The sequence below is a fragment of the Medicago sativa genome, chromosome 1 (genome assembly GCF_051527215.1).
Source record: "Medicago sativa cultivar Bolivia chromosome 1, Bolivia_mono, whole genome shotgun sequence".
Taxonomy (NCBI): Eukaryota; Viridiplantae; Streptophyta; class Magnoliopsida; order Fabales; family Fabaceae; genus Medicago; species Medicago sativa.
Window position 1 is genome coordinate 89,675,157 of NC_140749.1, and position 14,209 is coordinate 89,689,365.

Sequence of the window (14,209 nt, forward strand, 5' to 3'; positions counted from 1 at the left end):
GGTATTTTTTAAAGTTTTTTCTATTTTTTTAAAAAGTTATTTATTTTTTGTAACTAAAAATTATTTAATTTAAATAATTAATTAGGTGGATAATAACATCAAATATGGTTGGGGTAAAATTCCGAAAAATATTAAATTGGAGGGTTAAAATTCTAAGTTTCAAAATAGGGGGGTAAAATTCCGAAAAACATTAAATTGAGGGGGTAAAATTCCGAGTTTTAAAATAGGGAGGTAAAATTCCGATTCAGCCAAAATAGGGGGGGCAGAATTGCACTTAAGCCAAAATAGAAATATATGACATGATTTAGGTTGGTTTTTAAAAAAGATAAATTCAGACTCTCAATTTTAATTTTGTAGTTCACTATTCCCCGGATTCACCACAAAACTTCCCTCTTCCCCTCCTACCAGGCTACCACCACCGTCCCTATTCTCCGGCAGTAGCGCCGCCACAACCTCTCCTTCCTTCTTTCCTTTTGCAGCCCACTCCACTACCATTCTACACCCTTCTATTAGTTTTCTCTCCGTCTCGAAAACGCAAGGTCTCTTCCACTCTGTTGCGTGAACTGCCATTGCGCCTCCGCCCTCATACGACCACGAAGTACCAATTTGCAGCCTCCAACAAATTGAAACTACCACTAAGGTAATCAATCAATCAAAATACTATTTCTTAGGGCGTTAAAATTTGGGTATAACTTGAACTGCGATAAATTGTTTGATTGATTGATCCTGCAATTGGGGTCCTAATCGTATATCCCTGCTGTGAAATTGATTAGGGTTCTAATGAATCGACCTCTCTCTATATTAGGTTTATGCATTTAATTTCTCAACCCTTGCTGATTGAGGTTTATGCAGCAATATCCATGTTCAATTTTTTAAATAAATTCCTAATTGTATTATCACTTCATTTGAGCGCTATTTCATCATTAATTAATTTATTCGTGTTTTTTTGCAGGCATTAGTAAGGTGTATAAATCTAGAAAATGCTTTCTGGGGTGAAATTCATTCCCCGTGACCAGGTTTGTAGAGTTACCATACTTCTTCTATCAGTCTCACTGTTGTTATTCATTCCTATTTTTCAGTCTGATTTTGCTTCGCACTCATGTTACTGCGTTGTATATACTAGGTACAAGATGGGAACTTGGATAGGGATTCTGTCTCCAAAGAAAGAAAAAAATCAGATATTAGGAGGAAAAAGGATAAGAGGAAAGGGAAGAGTTCGAGGAATGTATCTTCTTCTGATGATGATCAGCTTGATAAGATAAAAAAAGGGTCCAGAAAGAAGAAGTGGTATTCATCTGATGAAAATTCTTCGTTTTATACAACTGAAAGTGAAAGCGACCGGGATGATAAGAAACGAAGGCGGAAGGGAAAAAATAAAAGAGTTGGACGGTCAAGGAGTGGTAAAAAGGAATATACATCTGAGGAAGACTCTTCTTCTTCAGATGGCAGTGATGGTTCTTTGGGTCGCCAACGGAAACACCAAAAGTCATGTTCAAAAGATGGGAGCGGAGAGAACAAGATCAAAGGTGAAGCTACCGATATTGCAAGAAAAGAAATGGGATTGGATTGGATGCTTAAGTCTGAAAGTAAGAGGCCAGCTGTTTCAGAAACAAAGAAGATATTGCCAGAGGAGGTTCCGGTTGAGGAGGTATGTCTTAGTATTAAATTCCATTTCCCCTCAGCTGTTCAAATGTCTAGCTCTCATGTCAACTCTACATTTATGTTCTTTTTGAAGTTTTTCTATGAATTCTCTCTTTATGCCCGTCATAATCTGTTGGTGTCGTTCTCAAGTTATTTCTCACAAGATATTTTAAAGATAGATAAAAAGGGAAAGAGTGCATTGAGAAACTTTTGTGTCTATATGGATGATCACCACTCATCAATGAAAGATAGTATGGAACGCAAGGCAAAAGATATAAGCTTGAATTGTCCAATATACCATGGCATTAATCTTAGAATTTAACTATTTAAGTTAGATTTAGGGTCATGCTAACAAGTGCCCTTTGTGGAATAAAAAAAGGAAATAATTTAAAAGTTTTATGTAGCAAAAGTTATTTTTTAAAGTTCCAATGTTTTGAATACACCATTCCTAAGATAAAATTTCTTCCTTTGACTTCTTAGCAAGTGCCCTTAGGGCACCTGTCATTCAAAACAACTGTAAGATAGAAGGAGATATAAACCATAGGATCCAAAATCCAAACAGTGTGGATGGGTGTGATTTGTGATAGAAGGTGCCACTCAATATTAAAGGAAAATTGTATCACAGTTTAGGACCTGCAGCACTATATAGAGTTTAATGTCACGCGGTAAAGAGACGACAAGAAAGTAAGGTCTTTGTCGCAAATGTTGGAATGGTCCTACAAATGAGTAACTATACTTATACAAGACAATGTAGGATTTGGAATAGAATCATCGCAGATGAAGTTTGGGAAGCCCTTATCGTAGCAAAGATGGTAATGTTCTGTCTTAAATGGTTTGAAAACATGTGTGCCGAAAGACGTGGAGGAGCTCTATTTAGGAGGGTAGTCCATATGATAGAATAATCCAATAGTCAGTGGAAGGCGAGGTTTTGGAAAACTATTTACCAAATAATTAAGAGAGATTTAGATATAATTTTGGATTTGATTCAAGATCGGAAATTATGATGTTGTTTGATTCATGTAGCCAATCCCACCTATTGAGAAAAGGTGTCGGTTGTTGTTGCATTGTCCTCCTGGTGCTGTAAAACTTTTGTCATGTTATAGTGCAGGAGTCAGACAGACCCAATGCAGATGTATTGTAGATAGTCTTACGTTCTATCTTCTAGAGGTTAATTCCACAGCTCAAACTTGTAATTTCCTAGTCACTCGACAACAACTTCAAATATTATGCCAAGGCTCTCCTTCTGTTGTTGTATTGTCATTGACTTACCGTATTGTTTTTTTTTTTAAAATAATGAAAACTTAAAATAGAAAAAAGCAATAACTAATGAGTAAATGGAAAAGAACGATGAAATATGTTATCCAAAAACTGAAAAAGGTATCGGATTCAGATAGTTAGCTTTGGTGAGCATTAGACTTCTGAAGTATGATTTAAGCCTTTGGCTTTCTTCTGCATGAGATAAAGTTTATATTCATTTGTCTTATATTATTTATGTTTGGAGTTTGTTTAATATTTATCATGTATCTTTTTTTGTTTTTGTTTTTGTTTTTGTTTTTTTTAAGTTACTTATGAGTAAACAATATTCCATATTGATGTTCCAACAGGTGAAGTGTATGTTCAGTTATGGTCTTATCTTAAACCCCTTCATTTTGTTTGCAGCTTATTTTGATCTTTTAATCACATGTCCAATATAACATGTTAAAAGAACTAAATGTATTTTTTCTTTCTTCACAAGCCCAATATAACATGTCAAAAGAACTAAATGTATTTTTTCTTTCTTTTAGTCAAAGAAGGCAAATCCTAAGGAATTGAATCCTTATCTAAAGGATGATGGAAGTGGTTACCCAGAAGAAAGGGATGGAGTTAACGTTGGTGCAAGCAAACTTCTATCGTCCTCCCTTGTTGGGGATGGGGGAGCAAGTTGGCGACTGAAAGCTTTAAAGCGTGCACAAGAGCAAGCAGCTCGAGAAGGACGAAGCTGCCAAGAGGTTTTATTCCCTTGCTTTTCACACATTCTTTATTTCCTCTGTCTATCCTATAAAAATGTTATTATTCTGTTAGGACAGAAGGATCTTTGCTTGGAAGAATAGAGGGAAGATAATTAGTTTGGGAAATGTGTAAGTGTAGTGAGAGGACCATTAGCATTTGGGAACTGAACATTTGCTATGTTGTTGTAGAATGATGAAACCCTTGTAAGGAGAATTGTCTCCTCCTGTTGATATTATTTCATTCTATAATAACAGATTCATTCTCATTCTTTCTATTTACCATTCCGTTCTTTAATTAACGTTCAATGGTTCTTAACGTATTCACTATATGGATACGTACAGGTTGTGGGAGAAAGGTGGGGTTCTCTTGGTGAGTTGACTGCATCTGTTGCATCTAAAGCAGCTGCACCAGCTCGGGCTCATCTACATGCTATAAGAAGCAGACAAAGAGGGGTAACTGAAGAAAATTCACCAGATTCTGATAAGCCTATCCAACGGGATTCTAAAAGGGTAACTTTGAGAATAGATCGAAACTATTGCATATGTCTTGTTTTTTAGATGAATTATATTTTCAATATATTATTATTTGTGTTAATCTCATTTATGAAGCATATTCCATTGCACTTCACTGAATTTCGCTTATGAAATACTGGCAGGACTACATAAAAGATACTCCTCGGCACCGTGAAATGAAAGCACCTAAAGTGCAAGATTCATTATCTTGGAGAAAGCGCAAAAGCCAGTTTGCTGTAGCTGAGGGTGCTGAGATCATCGCTGCTGCAGCATCTAGCTTAAATAAATTTGCTAATGATGGAAGCTTTATGCGTGAGTTAGTTAGCAAGGAGAGTAGTAACTCCGATGGCTCTGTTTTGGAAAGTTTTGAAGCGGAAAAGGTTTCTCCAGATGTAGACATACCTGGTGAAAGAAAAGCAGTAGTACAGAATAACATGAGTGCAAACCAGTTGGCAGCTAAGGCCATGCAACTTCGTTTGAAAGGAAAAAATGAAGAAGCTGATAGACTAATGGTAAGCCCATAAGACGGGAGAGTATGCATTCTTTTCTAGATTTTGTTTGTCTCTTAATATACTGTCTACAAAAACATATCCTTCTAGCCTCATGATTATTTTTTTGTTAAAAAAAAAAAAGCCTCGTGATTATTTTTATTAAGTTGTGTGCTTTTCCATTATTGTTTTGGTGGGCAGGAAGAAGCAAGGGTTTTGAACACAAAGCAGGGAAATGAAGATCATGAAATTAGATCAAGAACTGAGGGAAGTTCTAGTTCTAGAAGGTATTTTTCTATCTTGAAATTCTGTATACTATGTTTTTTGTTCTCTGTAATCCCCTACATATTTGTTTCATGTATTTCGGATGTGAAAACATTGTGGCTAAGATGGATTTATTGTACAACAACAACAACAACAACGCCTTATCCCACTAAGTGGGGTCGGCTACATGGATCAAATGCCGCCATAATGTTCTATCAAAGACCATATTTGGATCCAACTCATTGACCTCTAAATCTTTTCTAATGGTTTCTCTAATAGTTTTCTTAGGTCTTCCTCTACCTCTTTTAACCTGACTCTCCTCCATTTGATCTACTCTTCTTACCACGGCGTCTACGGGTCTTCTCTCTACATGTCCAAACCATCTAAGCCTATTTTCTACCAACTTTTCTACTATAGGTGCTACCCCCACTCTCTCTCTAATGATGTCATTCCTAATCCTATCATGTCTAGTCTTACCACTCATCCAACGCAACATCCTCATCTCCGCTACGCTTACTTTACTCTCGTGTTGGCTCTTAACCGCCCAACACTCCGTACCATACAACATTGCCGGTCTGACTGCTGTCCGATAGAACTTTCCTTTCAGCTTAAGTGGTACTTTCTTATCGCACAAAACACCTGAGGCTCTTCTCCATTTCAACCACCCAGCTTGAATACGATGATGTACATCAGCTTCTATTTCTCCGTCATTTTGTACTATGGACCCAAGATATCTAAACCGTGTAACTTGGGGTATGATATGATCTCCAACTTTCACCTCTAAGGTAGACCCACTTCTCCTTTTACTGAAGTTACATTCCATATATTCCGTCTTGTTTCTACTCAGGCGGAAACCGTACGCTTCTAAGGCTTGCCTCCAAGTCTCTAGCCTCCCGTTTAACTCCTCCCTCGACTCACCAAGCAAGACTACATCATCTGCAAAAAGCATACATCTCGGTGCTAACTCTTGGATGTGTTCCGTCAGTACATCCAAAACTAAAGTAAAAAGATAAGGACTTAGGGTTGACCCTTGGTGCAGTCCTATTGTTATGGGAAAATCTCCGGTATCCCCATCCTGCGTCCTCACACTAGTCGAAGCCCCCTCATACATATCCTGGATAGCTCTAATATAGGCAATCCTCACCCCTTTCTTCTCCAGGGCTTTCCACAAAATCTCTCTAGGTACTCTATCATACGCCTTCTCCAAATCAATGAAAACTAAGTGCAAGTCTTTTTTATCCGTCCGATATCGCTCCATCACGCGTCGAAGTAAGTAGATCGCTTCCATAGTCGACCTCCCAGGCATAAAACCAAATTGGTTATCCGTAACGTGAGTCTCTTTTCTTAGTCTTCGCTCAATTACCCTTTCCCATAACTTCATGGTATGACTCATTAGCTTAATTCCCCTATAATTCGCGCAATCTTGTATATCCCCCTTGTTCTTATAGATTGGAATTAAGGTGCTTCTTCTCCACTCGTCCGGCATTTTCTTCGTCCTCATAATCTCGTTGAAAAGTTTTGTGAGCCACCCAATTCCTCTATCGCCAAGACTTTTCCACACTTCGATAGGTATGTTGTCCGGCCCAACTGCCTTGCCATTACTCATCCTTTTCAACGCTTCTTTCACCTCGTGCTCCTGAATCCGACGATAATAGTTATAGTTTCGGTCCTCCTCTCTGATGTCTAACCTGTTAGAGTCTGGTAAGATCTCATATCCTTCGTTAAATAAGTTGTGGAAATACTTCTTCCATCTATCCTTAATATCTCTCTCTTGCACCAAAACTATACCCTCTTCATCCTTAATACACTTCACTTGGTCCAGGTCTCTTGTCTTTCGTTCTCGTCCCTTCGCAAGCTTGTATATAGATTTCTCCCCCTCCTTGGTACCTAAAGATTGGTATAATCCTTCAAATGCTTGAGTTCTCGCTTCGCTCACCGCCTTCTTAGCCTCTTTCCTAGCTATCTTATATTTATCCCAAGTTTCGGCATTTTTACACTTAGACCAATCTCTAAAACAATCTCTCTTGATCCGAACTTTACTCTGAACACTGTCATTCCACCACCAAGATTCTTTACCCCTAGGTCCAAAACCTCTAGATTCTCCCAATGTCTCTTTTGCCACCTTCTTAATCTCATGAGCCATCCTCTCCCACATATCATTAGCGCTTCCATGTGGTTGCCTCAAACCTCCCTCTAATATCTTGTGTTGGAATATCCTTTGTTTGTCACCCTTTAAATGCCACCACTTGATTCGCGGAGCCCCGCTACGGTCTCTTCTCTTTGCCCTCCTCTTAACCCTTACATCCATCACCATTACTCTATGTTGGGTAGTTAAGCCCTCTCCCGGTATGACTTTACAGTCTAAACAGATCTTCCTGTCTGTTTTCCTAATGAGAAAGAAATCGATCTGAGAACAAGAGGCCCCACTCTTGTAAGTGATGAGAAAGAAATGGATTTATTGTATTGCAGCAAAACATAGTGTGACTGATTGTCTTTGATTTTTTTTTTTGTTTAATAGTTTATATTTCTTTGTAAGTTCATAAACTTGTCTGACGTTTTGCATCAATAGTACCGGTTTCTACAAATTTATGCATAAAATTTTACCTTTCTTATGATTTCAATGGTGACATTTTACTTTATTCAAGGTATGCTATGCAGAGGATATCTTCTGAGCAGAAGAAAGGAGAGGATGATGCTGATATGCATCTTGCTCGCAATATAATGCAGAACAAGCAGTTTAAGGTTTATACTCAGGCGGATGATGAATATGACTTTGAGACTGGTCCAAGCAAAAAGAGTAGAAAGAAGCAAGGAGGTGAAGACCCCAAGAATATCCAAAAAAAGATGAATGCAAATCGGTTCATGACCCAGAAAGAACGTTGCCTCTTTTGTCTAGAGAATCCAAATCGGCCTATGCATCTTGTTGTGTCCATTGCAAATTTCACATATCTTATGTTGCCACAGTGGCAGCCCGTGGTGCCTGGTCATTGCTGTATTTTACCCATTCACGTGAGTTTAATTTCTACTGCTATTAGTGTTTCTTTAAGAGTTGAAGCCAGTTGAAAAAACCATAAGCTTGTTGTTCGTTGAACACAATCCCTGCAATATAATTGATTAAGTTCTTTGGTCGGCGAGTAAAATATTGAAGTAGATGATAGTAACAAAGACTTAAATGAATTTGATACCTTATTGAAATTGGTTAAATTACATGGTAACTTGTAATATTATTGCGTGTTCGGAAGTAACCTTGGATCCAAATATGGTTTATGATAGAGCATTATACTTTGATCCATGTAGCCGACCCCACTTGGTGGGATAAGGCTTGGTGGTTGTTGTTGTTGTTTGGAAGTAACCTTAAGATATATAATGGTGAATTAAATTTTAAGTGGATGAACTAATATTTAGTCAGTTGATTTGTATCATAACGGACTTAATATATTTATTTCATAGTCTCTAATTTGCAACTTCTTATCCTTAATATGACAGCATGAATCAGCTACAAGAACGGTGGATGATAATGTGTGGGGAGAAATCCGAAATTTCAAAAAATGTCTTATTATGATGTTTGCAAAGCAAGATAAAGAAGTAGTGTTTCTTGAAACTGTGATGGGATTGGCGCAGCAACGGAGGCATTGCATGGTTGAGTGCATTCCTGTACCCAAAGATGTTGCTAAAGAGGCTCCTTTATACTTTAAGAAGGTCAGTTGTTGAACATTTTTATATTCTGTAGTTCTGCACTGCTTGTCTTTGTCTCTCCAGAATCAGTGCTTTTCTTATATGCATCCTTGAAATGAACTATTCATCTATTAAGCTGCACATAGTTGTATTACTTGTTCTAAAAGTCAGCATGAAAACATCATCAGTGTTCCATGGGGAGTAAGGGATTTGAGGGATGTTGGATCGTGGTGGAGGGTTTGGGGAAATGGTTCTTTCACAATTCATATATTATTATGAGAAATGCGGGAATGTATTCAGAGCATTTAAGGATCATAGAATGATATAACTAGTTTCTTGACTAGTTCCCATAGCGTTTCTATAATAAGGTCCATTTATTTATTTATTTTGTTTGTGTAAACTCTGTATTAGAAGTTACATTTGACACTATAATTACTAACTTTTGGGGAGTAACTTGTTAAATGGTTCTAGCATGGTTAAAATTATCTACAGAGTTTCTTTGGATGCCCTTCTTTGATGAAATGTCAAATAGATAGTTCAAACTGCAAATTGGTCCATGAAGTTGAATGAGAAAACCATGTAAATTATCAAGCATTTACATTTATTTCCTTGTGTGTTTGTCAACTTTTTGGGGTGTCTTGGGTTTTAAAGTACCTAGGCATGTATCGTACTTGGAGAAAGATGACATTAGGTTCCCTTATACGAGGACATTTGGATGACCTAACTAGGAGACGATGGGCCACAAATTTGATACCAAAAGGTGAAGCATACCTGCTTCATTACTCTATATTGAACCTTAAAAAGTTTTAACCATATAGTCTACACTGATTGCTGCTTCATTTTTGTTTCCATGGAGTACTCGGACTCAATGCATGAGGTGGTTTAGTGTGAGATTTGCCGGATCTTAAAACTGCAGATGTCATGTTTAGATATGGTCATGTGGACAATTGAACCTAAAATCTGAGACATCCATCCCACCCCCCAAAAAAAAAAAAACTAGATGTCAAATAAAGGACAGGGATGATAGTGGCACGTGTTAGGAATTCTTCATGATTCACGACTTCACGTGGCAAATTGCAAGTTTGACATGCTACCCACGTTGAGTTTGATTTAAATTCACAAGCTTTTAAACTGGTTCGGTATGATTAATTACAGTTAAATTAGTTGCATATAGTGAACAATTAACCACATCATGTATAAAACTGGATCAGTTTCTACCAGTTTAAATGGTTTCATCTTATTTTGTTTTGCGGTGTAGAAGTTTATCTGCACAACCTGAACTATGTCATTATATGATGTTCTTCTGATGATTGCGCCACATGTGGTCATTAAAACTTAAAAGCGAACCTGCAGAATCTGAACAGGGTTGTTAAAATGATGTACTATTATGTTCCATCTACCCACCTTGTTTTCCTTTGGGATCATTGATATTCCAGTATAGCATTTGGTGAAAAATTCGTTTTGTTGTTTGTTGACTGCACTTTTCATTCTATCCATTATTTCAATTGTGTTTCAAGCCATAAACTCACCGTCCGTTTTTAAATTTGCTTCAATCACAGGCAATTGATGAAGCAGAAGATGAGTGGAGCCAGCACAATGCCAAAAGACTCATTGATACGAGTCAGAAGGGTTTACGCAACTCAATTCCCAAGGACTTTCCTTATTTTCATGTAGAATTTGGTCTAAACAAAGGTTTTGTCCATGTTATTGATGATGAAAAGGAGTTTAAGAGTAGTCTTGGGTTGAATGTCATTAGAGGCATGCTGCATTTGGCTGAGGAAGACATGTATAGACGTCAAAGGTACGAGAAAGTGGAGGTGCAAAAGCAAGCTGTTGCTAGCTTTTCCAAAGACTGGGATCATTTTGACTGGACAAAGCAACTAAATGAAACATCGTAGCAACGCATACAGATTTGACTACATTGACATTTTTCAAATTATCTTTAGTCTCGTAGAAACAAATTATGTATTGAAACACCAATTGCCAAGAGATGCTAGTTTCTCCACATGTAATGTAACAATATAACTCGTTTATGCCCGGGCTTTATGAGAATCATAGGAACATCCAAAATCAGCATATTACCAATGAAATAGTTGCTATGTAATAGGATACATAACACTTTACGTTTAGATTATGTCTATAGAAGATTTGAAATTGAAACTATTGTTCGATAGTGCAGTATTTATACGTCTGGGAATCTAAAAAGTTACATTCAATGAGTCACTTGATCATCTGTTTTATTAGAAATTACAAGTGTCATATTTTGTAAAAGAAAAAAGTGTTAAAACGTCCTCCTCTTGGTGAGTTTACTGCATTCTTTACATTCTTACATTTTCTTCTACAGTCTCAATTGTTAAAACGTTCCACCAAAACCACTACCAAGTGTTGTGGTAGAGTCCTCATGTATCTGCCTCTAAACTCTATGGCCACTCTACCTCATTCGGATTTGATCTGTCCACCAAAGTTGCCAAATGTTACATAATTTCATTGATGCACTCATCAGAAGGTTGCAATCAGTATTGAGATTGTTTTTTGCGATGAAAGACGATAACGTTTGAAAAATAATTTTTATTCCTTGGACTTCTTTGTTTGGAGGAAAAATTTACGAGTCTCTTATATGACATTCTTAGGACAATCAAACTTGATTTAACCACAATACTGAATATGAGACTTTTATTTATTTCACTTTTATTAATGATGAGATTTTTTTTGTCAAAAATAATTGCTAACAGTCAAAATGAGTTGCTAACAGTCAAAATGAGTTTTTTCAATTGAATTTGCCCCTCTTGATATGCAATCATAGCCTCGTTTCCCCTTCAAATAATTCCTATGGTTCACGACTGACCTCGTGTTTTTCATTTTTTAACAATTGAGTTGTCTAATCTTATCAAAATTTCAAGGAACTCACCCTATAAGACTAATGAAGAACCACAATGATAATATGTTAAAGCAGTAACATTTACATGTGTCATTTCCTCAAATCAAGAACCAGTATGTATATCTTAAAATCCCAACAAGGCAATGTTGGTTTAAAATTATGTATTTAATTTACATACATAAACAGTGAAATTAAGTTTCACACATACATACAATTGTATTTTGTTATCTTATTGTAGTGTAAATAAGTTTTAAGCAATATTACATATGATACAGTACGAAATACAGTTGGGCATCTCTATAAAATATGATCTTTAATGTTAGTGTATGTTTGTGTATAGTTACATGAACAAGATAGCTTCGTCTTTCGATTCATTTTCTCAAACTAAAAACAACGATGCTATCTGCCGTATATGAAAGTTATGCAGCAGGACAGGGCATGTTTTTACTTGCCCATCGAAGACCCTGACAAATCTTACTATTGGTATGGGTACTTAACGTAAATTTACACTAATCGGTTATAAAGATAAATCAAGATAAACAGAGAAAACTCTAGACCTGCAGTTTCCAACTGCTTCTGAAGTTCTTGGCCTATTGCATCATTTTCAGCCTGTAAAGTGATATCCAGAAACGATGAAAACATTAATACCATCAGTTACAATTAGACTATCACGTCAAAAGCTACACGATCAGTCACATATCAAGTCGGTTAGCTGTGTGTTACATACTTGTAGTTCTTTAATCCTCTTAAGTTGTGCTTCTTCTCCTGCATCAGATATTGCAAGTGATGCAACCAATGCATCAAACTGCAGAAGAAACAACATATAAATAGCTCAAAGGACAGCTCATGAGTGGTCTATTAATATTGTTGAAATATAGAAGACAGAAAGCATGATGCATATGTCCAATATTACTATAAAATTTCAAAACTAACAGTGTGCTATAGTTATCCTCCAAGAGAATCACATAACTAAGACTCTTTTTGGTATAAAAAAAAAAAAAATGACGGATAAAGTAGCTAATAATAGGTGAACTTGCGAATAACATATAAGATAGCCAATAGCTAATAGCATATAAGCGGGATGATTGAATTTGAAGTATTTGGTAAAATTAATGGATGAAATAACTAAGTAAATATAAAATGACATAAAGTAATTTTTAAGTAGTATTTAAATGTTTTCATTTAAGATAATGAAGATAAGAAATAATATACCACAAGCTCAAACTCTACTTAGCATCTCAAAATATATGATACAACATTTCCATGTTTGAAACTTCTTATAAAATTTCTAAACTTTTTTTAAGCATATATCTATTCTACTTCTGAATAAAATGCTATATACCTGCTTAGCAGCCTTCATCAAAGTAGAAGCCATCAACTTTGGTTGTTCTGAAAAATTTGCACTATCCATTGATGTAGTATGTGCAGGTGGTTCAGGGTAATTTGGTGAAAGCTGACTAGATGGAGCATCCCATTGCAATGTCCCAACAGTATTAGAAGCTAAATGTGCAATCAAATTAACTTGTTCTTGTAACTGGGAGACTATATCCATTGTCGAAGAAACTTTATGGCGATAATTTCAACTTAACAAAGTTCAACTGCAGAATAAGAAACATAAAGGTTATCGATGCGTTTATACATATGCATCTACGAACATATGTAGTCAAAATCCAGTTACATGCTTATGACAAATCTGAATTTTAATGAAAACAAAGATTCTGACAAATGAAGGTTGAAGGTAGAAGCCGTTTTGTTTAGCTTCGCTATAAATGAAAGAAAATGACATAGGTAGCCATCACAGCACTTGGTTTAGACATTTTATCAAACACCTACCATACTATTTAAAAATTGAGCAATTAGCTATTTATTTATGCTATTGAACAAGGGATTTGTATAACAGCGTTGTTCTGAAAGTAATGAACCCAGCAATACATACACGAATTTATGTATTGAAATATGAAGTGATAGCTTCTACTTACCAACCACAAGTAACATTCTATTTCTACTTACCTGAATACCAGTTAAAAACAACTTCAGATAAGAAGATACGTCAAAAAAAAAAAAAAGTTTACTATATTTTAATGCTGATTTAGAGCCCGTTTGTTATAGCTTTTTTTAGGAAAAAATCATTTTTTTTAAGAAAATAATCACTTTTAAGAATATTGCATCCGTTTGTTATAGATTTTTAAAAAATCAGAATCTAAAAAAAATCTAAAAAAAGCTTCAAATGAGAAGCTGTTGAGAGCAGCTTCTCAAAAAATAGATTTTTTTAGAAGAGAGAGAAAATATGGATTTAAAGATTGAACTAATTTTGCAACAAAAAAATCGCTTTTATATAGCTGTATCCAAACCAACTAAATTATTTAAAATAAAAGTGATTTTTATTACGGTAAACAAACGCAAAATAGATTCTGATTTTTCATAAAATCTCTAAAAAATAATCTCTGAATTATTTTATGTCAAAATCACTTTTATTTTAATCCGTAACAAATGGGCCCTTAATAAACAACGCAAAGTCACCTTATTCAATATTCACATCCTAGCCAAAATGCTTACACATCTTCGTTTAAATGATCAACCAATTGCATTTTTTTTCTTCTTTCTGATTTGCTAAATCATTATCATTTGGTGTTTCTTAATCATTTCGCCATGAGAAAATGAATGTTTGTCATATGATCATTGAAAAATATATTAGAATTGAACGATCAATTTTAGTTCATAGGAAAAACTACAAGACCTAATTTGATACCTAAAATAAATAA

At 35.7% G+C, this 14,209-nt stretch overlaps 2 protein-coding genes across 7 annotated transcripts; one reads left to right on the forward strand and one right to left on the reverse strand.

The window, feature by feature from the left end:
* The first annotated feature begins 333 nt into the window (after positions 1 to 333).
* LOC146958920 (CwfJ-like family protein) lies at positions 334 to 10,732 on the forward strand. The gene is made up of 10 exons (XM_085740431.1): positions 334 to 640; positions 953 to 1,016; positions 1,124 to 1,648; positions 3,426 to 3,629; positions 3,972 to 4,139; positions 4,286 to 4,654; positions 4,832 to 4,917; positions 7,540 to 7,903; positions 8,381 to 8,593; positions 10,129 to 10,732. Exons 2-10 carry the CDS (start codon positions 981 to 983, stop codon positions 10,465 to 10,467), a joined length of 2,304 nt encoding a protein of 767 aa, XP_085596557.1. The 5' UTR covers positions 334 to 640; positions 953 to 980; the 3' UTR covers positions 10,468 to 10,732.
* Positions 10,733 to 11,593: 861 nt separating this feature from the next.
* LOC146958921 (mediator of RNA polymerase II transcription subunit 21-like) lies at positions 11,594 to 14,108 on the reverse strand. 6 transcript variants are annotated; one of them, XM_085740435.1, is made up of 4 exons: positions 13,968 to 14,108; positions 12,790 to 13,045; positions 12,175 to 12,252; positions 11,594 to 12,056 (listed from the first exon to the last, which is right to left on the reverse strand). In XM_085740435.1, the coding sequence occupies exons 2-4, from the start codon at positions 12,997 to 12,999 to the stop codon at positions 11,952 to 11,954; spliced, it is 393 nt and encodes a 130-aa protein (XP_085596561.1). In that variant the 5' UTR covers positions 13,000 to 13,045; positions 13,968 to 14,108; the 3' UTR covers positions 11,594 to 11,951. The 6 variants fall into 6 exon arrangements, with proteins under 6 accessions (XP_085596561.1, XP_085596562.1, XP_085596563.1 ...); XM_085740436.1 differs by lacking the exon at positions 13,968 to 14,108 and adding an exon at positions 13,427 to 13,479; XM_085740437.1 differs by lacking the exon at positions 13,968 to 14,108 and adding an exon at positions 13,384 to 13,426.
* Positions 14,109 to 14,209: the final 101 nt, after the last annotated feature.